At 36.4% G+C, this 16,743-nt stretch overlaps 1 protein-coding gene across 2 annotated transcripts in view; it reads left to right on the forward strand.

Moving 5' to 3' along the window:
* ANO5 (anoctamin 5) overlaps positions 1 to 16,743 on the forward strand; it is a 96,157-nt gene that overhangs the window by 12,916 nt on the left and 66,498 nt on the right. For both annotated transcript variants that reach the window (XM_005612220.4, XM_070273438.1), the window contains exon 3: positions 10,233 to 10,280. In XM_005612220.4, coding sequence (XP_005612277.3) covers positions 10,233 to 10,280 — 48 coding nt within the window. The remainder of the gene's footprint in view (positions 1 to 10,232; positions 10,281 to 16,743) is intronic.

Genomic DNA, 16,743 nt, shown 5'->3' on the forward strand with positions numbered 1-16,743 from the left:
AGGGGAATGGATTCAATCCTAGGAGAAGAGCACTGCCATGCCAAGCTCCCTTGTAGACTTGATCTGTAGTTTGTATAGCATACCTTTTTTTGGTGTGGAAGATTGGCCCTGAGGTTACGTCTGTGCCAATCTTCCTCTATTTTGTATGTAGGTCACCACCACAGCATGGCTTGATGAGCACTGTGTCGGTTTGTGCCTGGGATCCGAACCTGCAAACCCTGGGCCAGCAAAGCAGAGTGCACAAACTCAACAACTTCACCACTGGGCTGGCCCCAATATATATAGCTTACCTTTTCAATATAAAGTACTTTGGAGTAAAAACAGCACCTCCCTGAAACAAAAATGAAGAATGGCTGATAAAGTTTAGAGTGATTAAATGGATATATTATTGAATTAAACAGTTCAAAAGTGACTCTAGCTTTTGCTTCCAGAAAGATCAAGCAGGCAAAATTTTCCCTATTCCTTCTGCTAAGTACAACCAAACATCCTGAACATTATATATAAAACACACATAAGAAGACTATGAAAGTTAGAGGGAAGAAGGCAGAATGGCTAGCAACCTCGGGATTCAAAGAATAAGACTGAAGTTAGTTCCCTGGGTTTTCTCTTTCCTGCATATATTGCAGACCGGGTGCTGGAGAAGCCGGCAATGCAGGAATGCTAACTGATCCAGACAGATAAAGCATCAAGAAAAGCCTACTCTCTTTAGCCAATGGACCAGGAAAAGGGTGACCCAGGAATACAGGAAACTTTGGATCAATAACTGTTTTTTGTAGCCAAATACCACAGAAAAAAATTATGGTCCTACCACCATCCCTTCCAAAAGAGCTTAAGTGGGGAGAATAGACTTTCACCCTCACCTGATGGTAAGAGGGTGCCCAATCTCTCTGTACAGTTGGTGTCAGAGAAGGCTGAGTGGCAGCCAGGACGTTCATACCCACGGGGTGATCTTGTGCTCCTCTCACACACCCCTCTGCGTGGTGTCACTGGAAACCAGGTAGGCAGCTTGCACTTCCACTCTCATCAGCAGTAGCAAGGTGCTCAACTCTTTTCTATTGGGTTGGTGTCAGAGGTGGCCGGTAGAGAGCCAGGAGTTTCACCACTGTCTAGAGGTAGAGGAGCCACCCCCACACCACTCCCTGCCATGGTGACATCAGAGGCCATGAGGGGAGACTAAGGGGGCACCTTGCCCTTTCAAGCCAGGTTGGGATCTTTGAAGGACTAATGATAACCTTGGACTCCCACTCCCACCTATCAGTAACGAGAAACCCTTTCACCACCCCACCACCTCCTCATGGCCACAGAGGCTGAGTGAGGACTTCTGCCCCCATCAGACAGTGAGGCATCACCCACTTACCCCACCGGAGTGGTGTCAGGAGACGTGCTAAAACAGAAGACTTCAGTAAAATCTAGAGTTTCATAATGTAATCCTCCCAAAGTTCAGATTTCTTTAGAAAGTCATATCTAATACCAAGAACCAGAAGGATATCAATCTGAATGAGAAGAGACAATCGATAGATACCGATGCTGAGGTGACACAGATATTAGAATTATCTGATAAGAATTTTAAAGCAGCTATCATAAAAATGCTTCAGTGAACAATTGTGTACTTTCTTGAAACAAATAAAATATTAGAAAATCTCAGCAAAAAAAGAGAAGTTTCAAAGAAGAACATAATGGAAATTTTAGAACTGAAAAATAGAATAACTGAAATAAAAAACTAGATAGCAGAGTGGAAGGGATAGAAGAAAGAACCACTGAATGTAAATAGGATAGAAATTACCCAATCTGAACAGTAGAGCGAAAGAAACTGAAAAAACAAATGAAAAGAGACCCAGGGACCTGTGGGACTATTATAAAAGATCTGGCATTTGTGTTATTGTAGTCCTAGGAGAAGAGAGTGGGCCGAAAAGATATTTGAAGAAATAACAGCTGGAAATATCTCAATTTGTCAAAATACATAAACCTGCAGATTCGAGAACCACAAGATAAACCCAAAGAGATTCACACCAATCAAACTAAAACTAGTTCAGAAGACTAAAGACAAGAAAAAAAATCTCAAACATAGTGAGAGAGAAACAACACCTTAACTGTAGGGGAAAAGTAATTAAAATGACAGATTTCTCATCAGAAACCATGGAGGCTGAAAGAAGTGGCACAGATTTTTTCAAGTGCTCAAAAAAATGCCAGTCCAGGATTCTACAGCCAGTGAAAATATTCTTCAGGAATGACCAGAAAATCAAGACATTCTCAAATGAGGGAAGACTAAAATTTTTCACCAGCAAGTCTATCCTAAAAGATTGGCCAAAGGAAGTCCTTTACCAGAAAGAAAATGGCATAAGAAGGAATTTTGTAACATGGGGAGGAGGGAAAAATCAACAGAAAGAGTGAAAATATGATTAAATACAATAGACTTTCTCCTCTTGAGTTTTCAAAATTATATTTGACAGTTGAAGTAAAAATTTTAACAGTGTCTGATGTGGTTCTCAATGTATGTAGGGAAACATTTAAGACAATTACAAACAAAGAAGATTTGGGGATGTAAAAGGAGGTGAGGGTTCTATACTTCACTTGACAGATAAAACTTGTACACTGTGGCTGCGATAATATATATAATGTAATATCAAAAGCAGCCATTTGAAAAACTGTACAAAGAGATACACTCAAAAACTGTTTAGGTAAATTAACATGGAGTCATGAAAAATAATATTCCAATAACCCACAGAAAGTTGTGAAAAATAAAAGAGAAACATAAAGCAGAGGGAACAAATAGAAAGCAAAAAACAAATGGAAGAATTAATCCCTGATACGTCAATAATTACATGAAATGTAAGTGTTCTAAACACAGCTATTGAAAGACAAAGATTTGCAAAGTGGATTAAAAAGACACATGAAAGAGGATTAAAAAATATACATTATGGCTGAAAATATATGCAAACATTAAAAAGAAAGCAGGAGTGCTATATTAATATCATGTAAAGTACACTATTGAGCAAAGAAAATTACCATGGACTTAGTGGGACATTGTATAATGATAAAAAGAGTCTATCCAACAATAAGACATAGCAGAAATAAAGTTGCATGCACCAAATAATACCATCACAATATGTGAAGCAGAAACTGATAGAAATAAGTAATATACAAATCTATAATTATAACTGAAGACTTCACCTCTTAACAATAGATGGAACAACTAAATAGAAAACCAGCAAGGAGAGAGATGAAATCAACACATCAACCTACAGGATATAGTCGACATTTACAGACTGCTTCACCTAACAACAGAATAATGCACATCCATTTCAAGTGCTGACAGAACAAAAGCCAAGACAGACCACATATTGGGCCATAAAACAAGCCTCTACACATTTAAAATAATTTAAATCATATAGAGTATGTTCACTGACCACAATGAAATCAAACTAGAAATCAGTAACAGAAAGATAACAGGAACATCTCCAGCAATTGGAAACTAAACGACAAACTTCTAAATAATCCGAGGGTCAAAGAAAGTCTCAAGGAAAAACCAAAACCAAAACAAAAAGCGTTGAACTGAATAAAAGTGAAAATGTGACATATTAATTTTGGAGGGAGGTAGCCAAAGAAATGCTCAGGGAAATTTATAGCACTGAATATTAATGTTAGTTAGGAGGAAGAGTCTCAAATCAATAATAAACTTCCATCTCAAGATATAAGAGCAAAATAAACCTGGAGAAAACACAAGGAAGGAAATAGTAAACATAAGAGCAGAAATCAATGAATTGAAAACAGAAAAATATTAGAGAAAATCATTGAAACAAAAAGCTGGTTCTTTGAATAGGTAATGAAATTGACAAACCTCTAGCTAGATGGACAAAAAGAGGATATAGAGATGGAAAAAGAGAGAGAGGGAAAGAGAGAGACACACATATAACCAATATCAGAAATAAAATAAGGCATATCACTATAAATTCTGTAGATATAAAAAAGATAATAACAGAATACTAAGAATAACTTTACGTATACATTTGACAAATGAAATGGACAAATTCCTGAAAAAACGCAAACTGGCACAACTCATTCAATATGAAATCAATAATTTGAATAGTCCTATAATTACTAAGGAAATTGAATGTGTAATTTAAAAATTTCCCCAAAAGAAATCTCTCGGCCCAAATGGTTTCACTGGAGATTTCTACCAAGAGGTTAAAGAATAATTAACACCAATTTTATATAGTCTGTTTCAAGAAATAGGAGGGGATTGAACACTTCCCAATGCATTTTAGAAGCTTGCATTACTTTGATACTAAACTTAACAAAAACAATACAAAAAAAATAAAATTGCAGCCTAGTATCCTTCATGATCATGGACGTGAAAATGCTTAGTAAAATATAGCAAATAGTATATGAAAGTAATTGAGTCCCGTGGCGAAGTGGAGTTTGTTCCAATGCTGGAAGACACGTTTATTGTTCAAAACTCAGTTGATGCACCTGGTCATGTTAAAAGGCTAAAGAATCAAAATCACATGATTTTGTCTCTTTTTCTTTCAGAAAAAAATCTAAATTCAATGCCTATATGCATATACAAACTCTAAGAAAACTAGGACTAGAGAGGAACTTCTGACCTGATAAAGAATATCTACAGAATACCTACAATAGCATCATATTTAATAGTAACAGACTGACAGCTTTCCTCCTGTGATCAGGAGCATGGCACAGATGTCTTCACTCACCACTCCTTTAAATGTAGTACTGAAAATTCTTGCAATAAGGAAAGAAAATAAAGTAAAAGCCATGTAGATCAGAAAGGAATAAATAAAACTCTCCCTATCTGCAGATGACATGACAGTCTAAATAGAAAATCCCAAGAAATCTATTTAAAAAAAAAAACCCCTCCTAGAACTAAGTGAGTTTCATACAGAAATTAATTGGATTGCTATATACCAGTAATGAATACGTGGAAACCCAAATTGCTGTATAGGTTGGTGCAATTCCTATCAAAATCTCAGCAAGACTTTTTGTAGATAGAGATAAGGGAGTTCTAAAATTCATATGGAAATGCAAAGGAAGTAGAAGAGATAAAAGAATTTTGAAAAAAGTAGAATAAAGTGGGAGGAATCACTTTACCCAATTTGCAGACTTATTTTCTAGCTGCAGTCTAATCAAGACTTTGTGGTGTTTGCAGAGAGAGGCACATAGATTGATGAATCAGAATAGAGACTGCAGAAATAGTCCCATACAAATACAGCCAAATTTTTTTTGGACAAATGTGCAAAAGCAATTCCATGGAGGAAGGATAGTCTTTTCGACAAATGGTACTGGCACATTTGGATATCCAAATCCATAGGCAAAATTATGAACTTCGACCTAAACTTCACACCTTGTACAAAAGTTAATTCAACATTGATCATAGATTTAAATGTAAACCATAAAACTATAAAACTTTTTGAGCAAAAAATAGGAGAAAATCTTTGGAAACTAGATCTTGGTGGAAAATTCTTATACATGACACAAAAGGTATGATCCATAAAAGAAAAGATTGATAAATCAGCCTTTATCAAATTTAAGAACTTTTGTTCTGTGAAAGATTCTATTAAGAGGAACAGACAAGCTTCGGACTGGGAGGAAATATTTGCACATCACATATCTGACAAAGGACTAGTCTCTATGGTAGATAAAGAAATGGCAAAACCTAATATTAAAAAACAGCCAACCCAGGGGCCGGCCCCGTGGGCAAGTGGTTAAGTTTGCGGGCTCCGCTGCGGCAGCCCGGGGTTTTGCTGGTTCAGATCCTGGGTGCGGACGTGACACTGCTCCTCAGGCCACGTTGAGGCGGCGTCCACATAGCACAACCAGGAGGACCTACAACTAGAATATACAACTATGTACCGGGGGGATTTGGGGAGGTAAAGCAGAAAAAAAAAAAAAAAAAAAAGATTAGCAACAGTTGTTAGCTTAGGTGTCAGTCTTTAGAAAAATAAAAAAAATGAAAAACAGCCAACCCAAATAGGCAAAATACATACTGAGATATTTCCCTAATGATGATATATGGATGGCAAATAAATACAGTCATTTGCTGCATAATGATGTTTCAGTCAACAATGGACCGCATGTATGATGGTGGTCCCAGAAGATTAGTACCATGTAGCCTTGATATGTAACAGGCTATACCATCTAGGTTTGTGTGAGTAATGTAGGGAAGGAAAAAAGTTTCCTTTACCCTCCTAGGGTCTCCTGGCTGGTCTAAGAATTAAATTGACATGAGACAGATTAACAGGAGGAAAACACACAGAAGTTTAAAACATGTATACATGGGTGAAACCCAGGAAAACGTTTCACTGGAATGGCGAAAACTCTCACCGTAGATACCATCCTCAGCTACAGACAAAAGAAGATGTTGGAGCTAGGGAATGTCTGGGACTTCAAAGAGAAGGAAGGCAATTCATTGGTAGGCGAAAAGGAGCAAATGTTTGAAAACAAGTATTTGGCCAACCAGAAACAGAAGAACACAGAGGGGAGCCCAACAAACAGGCTTTTCCAGGTTCTTCCCTGCCTACCGCTAATTCATATCATGCTAAGGTGATAGCTCACTTCCTGAGTCAAGTTCTTTTAATCTGGATTGTTTTAGGCAGTTAATGGGAGGTAACAAGAAAAACTTTCAGAGTCTTTGATTTCTTAAAAATAATCAGCCTAAAATAATCCTCATGTTAAAGAGACACATTTTGGGGTGGCAAATTTTGTTCCCCTTCAGTACATTCTCTGATGTTCACTCAGTGACAAAATTGCCTAACAAAGCATTTCTCAGAATGTTTTCCCTTCGATAAGTGACACATGACTGTACATAAAAAGATGTTCAGTATCACTGGCCATTAGAAAATTGCAAATAAGACCACAGTAAGATATCACTATTCTCCTGTTAGAACCACTAACATGGAAAATAGTGACTATACCAAATACTGGTGAGGATGCAGAGAAACTGGGTCTCTCATACAGTGCTGGTGGGAATGTAAAATGGTACAGTTTCTTTAAAAACTAAACATATACATACCATGTGACTTAGTTATCACACTCTTGGGCATTTAGCCCACAGAAGTGAAAACTTATATTCACACAAAAACCTGTGCTTAGCAGCTTTATTTGTAGGAGCCAAGAATGGGAACAACCCAGATGTCATACAGTAGGTGACTGGATAAATAAACTGGCACAGCCTCACCGTGGAATACTACCCACCAATAAAAAGTAACAAACTACTGATATGCACAACTTGGATTGACCTCCAGGACATTGTACTGAGTGGAAAAACAAAATCTCAAAAGACCACATGCTGTATGATTCTATTTTCAGTGAAATGACAATATTACAGAGATGAAAAACAAATTAGTGGTTGCTAGGGGTTATGCGTGTTGAGGAGGAGGAAAGTAGACATAATGTTAAAGGGTCGCCTGAGGGAGATCTTTGCGGATGGAACAGCTCCCTAGCTTAATTGGGCTGGTTCTTCCTCGAATGTGCACGTGATACAATGGCATAGAATGACACACACGCATTGTACTCGTATCGGTTTCCTGGTTTTGACATGCTGCTATAGTTATGTAGGGTGTAACCATTCAGAGAAACTGGTTGGAGGGGTACATGGGATCTCTTTGTACTATCTTTGCAAATTCCTGTGAATTTATAATTATTTTAAAACGAAAAGTAAAAAAAAATAAATTGGATACAACTTATTTAACTTTCCTCAACGCCGTCTTGATTTTCTTTTACTGACGCTCAAATGCTGTAAAAACACAAACTCTACACTGCAGTCAATTTTTCAAAAAAGGCGTTGATAACAGAAAATTCATTCACGCTTTGGATTGAGGCAGAGATGACTAGAATAGTTTGATTTGGCCCATTAGCAAATTTATAGTTATGATGAATGTTTGGGCCTTTTACAAGATGGAAGAATGTGTAGAAATTCCAGGCTCATTACTTAAAAATTGGTTTATACTTTCAAAGTATCTTATGTGAATTACAAATTTATGATATAATAAATATATTAAACTTATGATCACTAGAAATTAAGCAAAAATTAATTTTAAAAAGCCGACATTTATTGAGAGCTTCTCATGCGTTTATCTTATTTAATGTCACTGTACAGGAATTGTGACATAGAGAAGTTAACTTGCTTGAGATTACATATATGGAGTAATTCGTTTTGCATAATCAAAGAAGAAGGTTATGAGGAGCCTATAAACTGAGAATATATAAATTGGTTTATTGTTATACCTATAATGTCTTGGTCCTGGGGTTCTGAACCCAGACACTCTTATTCTGGAGCATGCTCTCTTAAGCACTCTACAGTATTATTTCTTTAAGAATGCTGTTCTAAGAACCCTGCCTACGAGTATTTTCTTCTGAATTTCAGTCTCCAGATCATTGCTACTTATGTTTAGAATATTCAAGGTGGCTACTCAGTTTCTATGATGATTTATAGATCTTCTGAATATTGCCATGTTTTCTTGCTAGTGAGAGTTTATATCATTCGTTCATTTCATTCCGTTTTGTACCGCTTCATTCAATTCCTTAATGCTTGGGGTCAGGGAAAGAGGCACCTGAGATCTAAAAGCCAGGACCCCTGGAGAGGGGCGTGTAGAATTGGGAACAGCGCAGATGCTCCTTTTGCCTGAGATTAAGGTCAGTGAGAAATGAGATGTGGCAAGTACTCAACAGAAAGCATGAAGAAACCTGTGTTATTTCATTTTACATTTTGCAAACTGAAGATATAACCACAGTTTTTGACTAGAAAGTCACAGCAAACTCAGTTTTCCTAAAGCGAGAGATTGTAAAGTGACTAGCCTGGTTGCTTTTGGAACCTTTAATATATGGTATTCTTGCGTCCTTCTAGAAGTGCGACGACTGACTGTTCTCCAGCGTAGTGGAAAAAATTATGTAATGAAGAGTCAGTATAAAGTGAATCTATAATAAATTTGTATATTGTTTTAAACGCAGAAATACAGATCAGAAGCTTCTATTTCAGAATTGAGTGATCAAGATATTCATTAGCCTTCTTTGATATCTGATGTATTTAGAAGAGTTAATGGAATTCATTCAAGGTCCACAGGTAGATAGCATCACGTAACAGTGAAATAGGATTTTGAGCATATATTTAATCATAGACTCTCAGCTTCCCACAACTCTTCCTTCTGTTTCAGTATAACTTAAATACGTTAGATGACATTCATCTTTTTATGGAATTCATATTGAATACAGTGGTAAGAAGATTGATGTGTGTTCAATGCTCGCTTCCTCATCCTCCTTAGGAGCGTGGATGAGTTACTGCTTTTGCTGTGGCACATTCTGCTTCTTTTTGTAGCATTGAGTATATTTCCAAGGTGCCCTGTGAGCTCTTTTTAAATATATCCATAGCACATTTTATCTCCTGTTTTCAAAACTGGTCTGCCCAGCATCACCTGGGTATAATGAGAGGCTGTTTGTGACTTTCCAAGAACCAGGTAGGTGAACTCCCAGTCTGGACACGAGTTTGAGGTCATTTCTGCCAGCTACCGCCTCTCCCTGGCACCCACTGTCCCTGTCACTAGAGATTGCTGAGAAGTGATTGGCTATGGTCTCAGGAGCCTGTGCTGCAGTATGCGGTCTGTCGTGGGACGTGTGGATTTAAAGTCCCCTGTACACCAAGGGAAGCATCACTGTTGCTTTAATTACAAGTGGCTCATGTGTATTTATATCCACGTATGGCTTTCTTTCTTGGGTTGTAAGTATAAATCCTTAAGAATCCTGGTGGTGCATTTTTCCAAGATATTCACTTTAGTAATTTCAAAAAGTTATGGAAGGCCTAAAATAGCCAATTAATTCTGCCCTTTTGGTCCTGTTCAGGATTCAGCATCATTCAAAGAATGGAGCTCCCTGTTATTTCTCTGTAATGTAGTAGTGCTTAAGTATTTCTTTTGTGTGTGTTTTTTTTTTATGATTTGATAAAGCTGCCTCCAAAATTCTCATTCTCTCTCAAGCTTCTCTCTTCACACATACACACATGCATACACACACATATATACACCCACACATGCATGAACACATACACACACTTATAAACACATATACATGCAGTTTTGCTTTCAATTTCAAGTGTAACATGGCTCCCATGAGTTGCAGGTTTAGTATTTCTGCGTAGAGAACCTAGAGTTTTTGTTGTTGACAGTTGCATACTCCGCACTTGCGTCATTAACAGCACTCTGTCTTCCCCATGGTGCTGTCGGCAGAGCCTGAGCAGCAGAGAGACCAGCTTCCTCATCACTGAAGAATCCGAGGTAAGCAACATCAGTATTACACTCTTTGACATGGACACAAATGGGGTCTCTTTTTATAGTCTGTGATGGTGATGCTCTCCTCACCAGTTCAGAATTATGTTTTAGGTCCTCATACATGATGTTTGAGAATTTATTACCTTGGAAAAAATCACTTTCTTATGGGAAAAGAAAGTCACATCAGACATATTAATGAGAATGACACATAAAGCAAAGCACTTTGCTTGCATTTTAATTTGTCAGTTTTACAATTGAGAAAATACAAGGTCTGAGAGGTTTAATGACTTGGCAAAATTATCCGTATATCTAAGGGGCAGATCCTGGACTAGAGAGGCCTAGTCCAGTATTCTTTTTCCTCCATACATCACACTTCCTACCTGTAGTGCGTGCCTAAGATTGATTATGAAGAAGTGCAATCTATTTAAAAATCAAATTTGAATATCAATTAAGAGGTTAGTAAAGGGATTCACAATTTTTCATTAGTTGCTTAGTAGGTAAAAGGTGCTTTGGGGAAGATGGGGAAATAGAGTTACATTCTTATATTGACAATTTTAATTTTGATGTTTTGCTTTTCACTAGTGTTCCAGAATGAAGGTTGTGGGTTGATCAAATTATAATTGAAATTTTATTGGCTTGTTTTTCTTTTTTATTTATTTTTGGGTTTTGGCCATGTAAAGCATTTACATGATTCCAAAGTTGAAAACCATAGATCAAATAAAATTTAGTGGAGCCTGAAGCTTATGCTATTTTGGTATCACTCTTTAAGCACAATAGTGGAACAATAATTTTCTTTAAAAAATTTACAAGAGTGTTTGATCATGAGAACACATTGCTAGAAGCCTCCCTAAATCTTAGAGGGGCTGCTCAAAGTAAGAGGGCCCGGGGCTTGGACTTTATTACCTTGAAGCTCAGTCTATCTTGGGTTGAAACCATGAAACGCATTTTCAAAGAGCGCGTGTGTGTCCACATACATATGCACCTGCTTGATATTCCACCTCCTTCTTATACTCAGCAGCCTACTGTAGATACTGCTCTGTTCCTTGGTTTTCACTTAAAACCATATCCTGGAGTTCCCTCTGTGTTGTGTAGGGAATTCATTCTCATTCATCTGTAAGCTGCATAATATTCTGTTGTGGGGGTTCAGCAGGACATGTTCATTCAGTCCCTTTACTGATAGACATTTGAGTTTTTTTCAGTCTTTTGCTGTTGCAAATATTGCCACAATAAATCCCCTTGGGAATCAGTCTTATACTATTTTGGCCAGTGTATCTTTCTGAATAGGATTTCTGAATTGGAGAATAAAGTCAGTGTAATTTTGCCATATATGCCAAATTTCCCTCCATTCTGCATTTCGAACCAACGTGTGAGAGTGCCTGTTTCTCCATAGCCTTGTCAACAGTGTGTTGTCATGATTTTAGATTTTTGCCTATCTGACAGTGTGAGGTGGTTGCTGGGAGCTTTTTCAGTAGCTCTATATTTTAGTGTAGTTTGAATTTGTGTTTCTCTCAATATGAGTGAGATATTCATCTTTTTCTGTGTTAATGGTCATTTTAATTTACTGGACCATTCTATTCTTATATCTTGTCTGTTTTCCTGTCAAGCTGGTAGGTCTTTCTTTTTTCTCTTGATTTCTCTTGGAGCTGTTTACATATTTATTATTATCACCTGGTCTGTGGTAAAAGTTTCAAATAATTTCCCCAATTACATCATACACTAATAATTGAAATTTTAGATTCCAGATGATTTTAAAGTGATTTATAGTGTTTCATTTTTTATGATGGCCTTGTCTTTGGTTGAACAGTAACTTGCTAAAATTAAAGTCAGTTTCTTTTTCTAAAATACTTTTTATTTTAGTGTAGTTTTAGTAGGTTTATTATGAATACTCTATGTAAAGTTCCTTTGCACCTCACATTCATTTTCCCCTGTTATTAGCATCTTGCATTAGTACATTTGTCACGATTAATGGACCAACACTGGTCCGTTATTATTGACTAAAGGCCGTACTTTATTCATATTTCCTTAGTTTTCCCTGATGTCCTTTTTCTATCCCAGGGGCCCATCCAGGGTACGAGACTGCATTTAGTAGTCACGTCTCCTCAGCCTCCTTTTGGCTGTGGCACGTTCTCATACTTTTCTTGTTTTTGATGACCTTCACAGTTTTGAGTAGTACGTGTCAGGTATTTTGTAGAAGGTCGCTCAATTAGGACTTTTTGGGTGTTTTTCTCCTGATTAGACTGGGGTAATGTGTTTTTGGGAGGAAGACAGTAGAAGTAAAGTGCTGTTTTCATCACGTTACATCAAGGGTGCATCCTGTCAACATGACTTCTCGCTCTTCGCATGACCCTGATGCCTGGCTTGAAGAGCGTTGCTCAGGTTGCTTTGCTGTAAAGTTGTTCTTTTCATTTCCCTTTCCTTCCTGTGCTCTTTGGAAGAAGTTCAGGTCACTATGTGTAGCCCACACTCAAGGATCGGGAGGCTGTGCTCCACCTCTTTAAGGGTAAATGAATTATTTGGAATTCTTCTCTCTGGGAGATTTGTATCTTGTTATTTATTTATTCCTGTATTTATTTATGTATTATTTGTGTATTTATTTATATCTCTATCGACTCATGGATCTTTCTTTTATATTTTATGTTATAAACCCAATACTACTTTTTTTGTTGTCCAGATTCTTCTAGCTCTGGCTTTTGAGAGCTTTTTCAGTTGACCCTTTATCCCTTTGACATATCCCCATTAATTTTGTTTTGCTTTGTGTTTAGCATTTTTTTACTTTCTGGAGCTCCAAGATGCTCAAAGCTCATCTTGTACTTTTCCTGTGTCGGTCCTAGAGTCAACCATTTCTCTAGGGACGTTTCTCTTTTAATGTCGCAGAAATATCTCAAAAGAAAAATTCATTATCAGTCAGGGTCCTATTTAGCATACTCTAAGTAGGATAATTTGAGGAGGGCTTAAGAAAAAAAAGCTTTTACAAATATGGGGTGCAGGACCGTCGCAGGATGTATACATCTAGTAACCATCAATCTGTTATCACCCCAACTGAAGGGAGCAATTATTAGTACCCAGAGGAGAGAGTCATGTACTTAAGACATTCTTGAGAGGCTCAGTGGCCTTCACTGGAGGGATACAGCCATCCTGAATCCAGCCACAGGAAGGAAGACGTTCATTCCTTCTCTCCAATCATTTGTGGGAAGCCAGAGGTCAAGGGAACTCTTTGATAGCTATACCAATCACCTTCATGAGAAAAAAACAAGGTTGAGAGGGATAGAGAGGGGATCTTCTGGGACAAATCAGAGCTATCCAGCAGAATATGTATCATTGGACATATTTTCTATAGGGGAAAAAATGGAATCGTATGGTTCTTACCATTATTATTGTGATAGAACTTCATTATTTATGATTCTATAAATATAAAATTATCGTAATTTAACATTTTATTTGAAATAAAGTAGTCAACACTGGATTTGATTGAGATCCTAAATGGCTAGCTAAATTGCTAGTATTAAAGTCATTAAATGAAATACAGAAAAATGGAGAAAATTGTACCTAAGAGAACTTGTCTCAGAGTGAGTGCCCTTTGTGTTTGGGAGGAATAGTTTGAGAAGCACTTAGAATTTAAAGAAGGAGGAGTGGGAATTGGAAAGGCACTCTAGAGGCATGCTTAAACAACAATGAACATGCCATTCACGGTTTTTGAAGTGGTTTGGGTCTCCTTAACCTCAGGAGTGATAGTCCAATTATTTAACCACTTGTATAGCACAAGTTCATACCAACCGGAAGGTACTTATGAATAAATGGACCAGAAGCAATTAGTATGAATATAGCATAGTGTTTATAATTGATCTGTGTTTATATTTAGAGATGATTGCTCCAGAGTTCAGACATTTAATTCAGTCTCCTGGTGATCTCATTCAGTTTCATGGCTTTACATACCACTGGCATGGTGTCAACTCTCAAATTTCAGTTTCCAGTATAGACATCTCTCCTGAGCTTCAGACATAAATATCCAAGTAATTTCCAATCATATGCATTCGGTTGTCTAAAGACATCACAAGATTAATATGTCTAAAATGCAAATTTTTCTCTTTCTTTGCAAAAAATTGCTCTGTTAAAGTCTTTCATATCTCAGCTACAAACAATCCATCCTTCTGGTTGCTCAAGCCAAAATTTTTTTAAAGTTGTCATCCTTATTGTTAGACATTATGTTCAATGAAATGCACTCATTTTAAGTATACAGTTTGATGAGTATTAACAAACCACAGCAATCAAGATATAGATTCTCTTTACCTCAAAGAGCTTCCTTTTGCTGTTTCACCCCTGCCCTAGGCAACCACTGATTTATTCTTGATTTTTTCTAAAGTAGTATGTGAATGGACTCGAACTGTATGTACTGTTCTATGTCTGCCTTCTGGCTTCTTTCATTCATCATGATGTTGGTAACTCATCAAAACTTCAAATCATGCTGATCAATTGACTCTTGTTGAATATACCTGGAGTTCTTTTGTTTGTTTTATTGTTTACCCATTCTATGGATATGCCAAAATTTGTTTATCCATTCCCTTGTTGATAGATATTTGGATTGTTTTCAGTTTGGGGACCATTATAAATAAAGCTATTAGGAACATTCATGTAAGAAGTGTTTGTGTAGGCATATATTTTCATTTCTCTTGGTTAATTTCCTAGGAGTAAAATTTCTGGTTCATATGCAAAGTGTATGTGTAACTTTATATGAAACTATGGAACTGTTTTAAAAGTGTTTGTACCATTTTCATTCCTGCCAGTAGTGTATGAGAGTTCTAGTTGCTCTATTTCCTCACCAACACTTGATATTGTCAACTTTTTAATTTAGGTAATCTAATGGACGGTAGTGGTATTTCGTGATTTCAGTTCTAATTTCCTTGAGGAATATGATATTACACACCTTTTCATGGGCTTATTGGCCATTCATTTATCTTCTCTAAACTATCTGTTCAACTCTTTTGTTCATTTTTAAAAATTGCGTTGACTCTCTTCTTATTGACTTGTCAGAGCTGTTTATTCTGAATGCAAGTCCTTTGTCAGCTGTATTTATTGCTAATATTTTCTCCCAATCTGTGACTTTCCTTTTCATTTACTTCACAATACTTTTAGAAAAGCAAATTTGAAAAGTTTCAAAGTTCAGTTTCTTATCCTTTTTCTTTTAAGATCCTTGCTTTTTGTATCCTATAAGAAATATTTGTCTACATCAGAGCAGGGGTGATTTTCTCAGATTTTCTTCAGTTTTGTAGTTTTAACTTTTACTTTTGGTCTGTGATCCATTTTGAGTTAACTTTTATAGAGGATTTGTGATGAGGATCAAAGTTTATGTACTTATTTTTAATATGCATATTTAGCAGCATCTGTTGAAAGGGCTATCCTTTCCCCATATATTACATTGAGAGCCTTGTGGAAAATCAACTGACTATGTATGTGTGAGTTTTTCTAAACTCTCTATTCTGTCCCATCATATCTCTGTTCTTGTGCCAATATTACACTGTCTTGATTACTCTCACTTTATAGTAAGTATTAAAATAAGATAGATTAATTATTCCTACTTTCTTCTTTATCAAAATTGTTTGGCTATTCTAGATCCTTTGCATTTCCATGTAAATTTTAGAATCAGCTTGCCAATTTCTTTAAAAAATTTACTGATATTTGATTTGTATTGCATAGAATCTGTAGACCAATTTGAGGAGAATTTACATCGTAACAATATTGATTTTTCAGTACATGAACATGGAATATATCTCATTTTGATCTTCTTTAATCTAACTCAGCAACATTTTCATTTTCAGTAGACAAGTCTTACACATATACTGTTAAATCTCTCCATAAACATTTCATATTTTTTGATACTCTTGTAAATGTTTTTTTTTCAATTTCCAATTGGATATTGCTATATATATATAAATTATTACCTTGGTTTTAAAAGACATACAGATTTGAAATACATGGCAGAATAGTTCAAAATGTCGGACTTAAAGTGTTCAAAGGTATTTTCATTGTACAGGAAGTAGTAAAAATGCTAATTTATATTAGATCCTTATAAGTTAGAGGTGTATGTATTATCTTTTGGGCAAAATATAGTAAAGGAATGAATAGCCAACTATTAGAGGGTAAAATTGAATAATTTCAAAAGTAGGTGAGAAGGAAGAGTGAAAGGAATATAGCACAGTACAGTCTTTCTGCATTTGGAATTCTAAGTTTGAAATAAATTTTCCTTGGAACCTTTGAAAGTACAGCTCCATTATTTTAATGAATCCATCATTGCTCATAAGAAGTCTGGGGCCGATTTGATTTGCTTTTTACTATAGGTAATCTATTGTTTTCAGTTTGTTTGATTTAGGTTTTTATGTCTGAAATACTGTTAGGTTTGTGTCTTTAGCCTCAGAGCTTTGACGTGCCTCTGAATGTAATCTGCTTTCATTGATTTTTCATGGCACGTGGAGGG

The sequence above is a fragment of the Equus caballus genome, chromosome 7, assembly GCF_041296265.1.
Source record: "Equus caballus isolate H_3958 breed thoroughbred chromosome 7, TB-T2T, whole genome shotgun sequence".
NCBI classification, from domain to species: domain Eukaryota; kingdom Metazoa; phylum Chordata; class Mammalia; order Perissodactyla; family Equidae; genus Equus; species Equus caballus.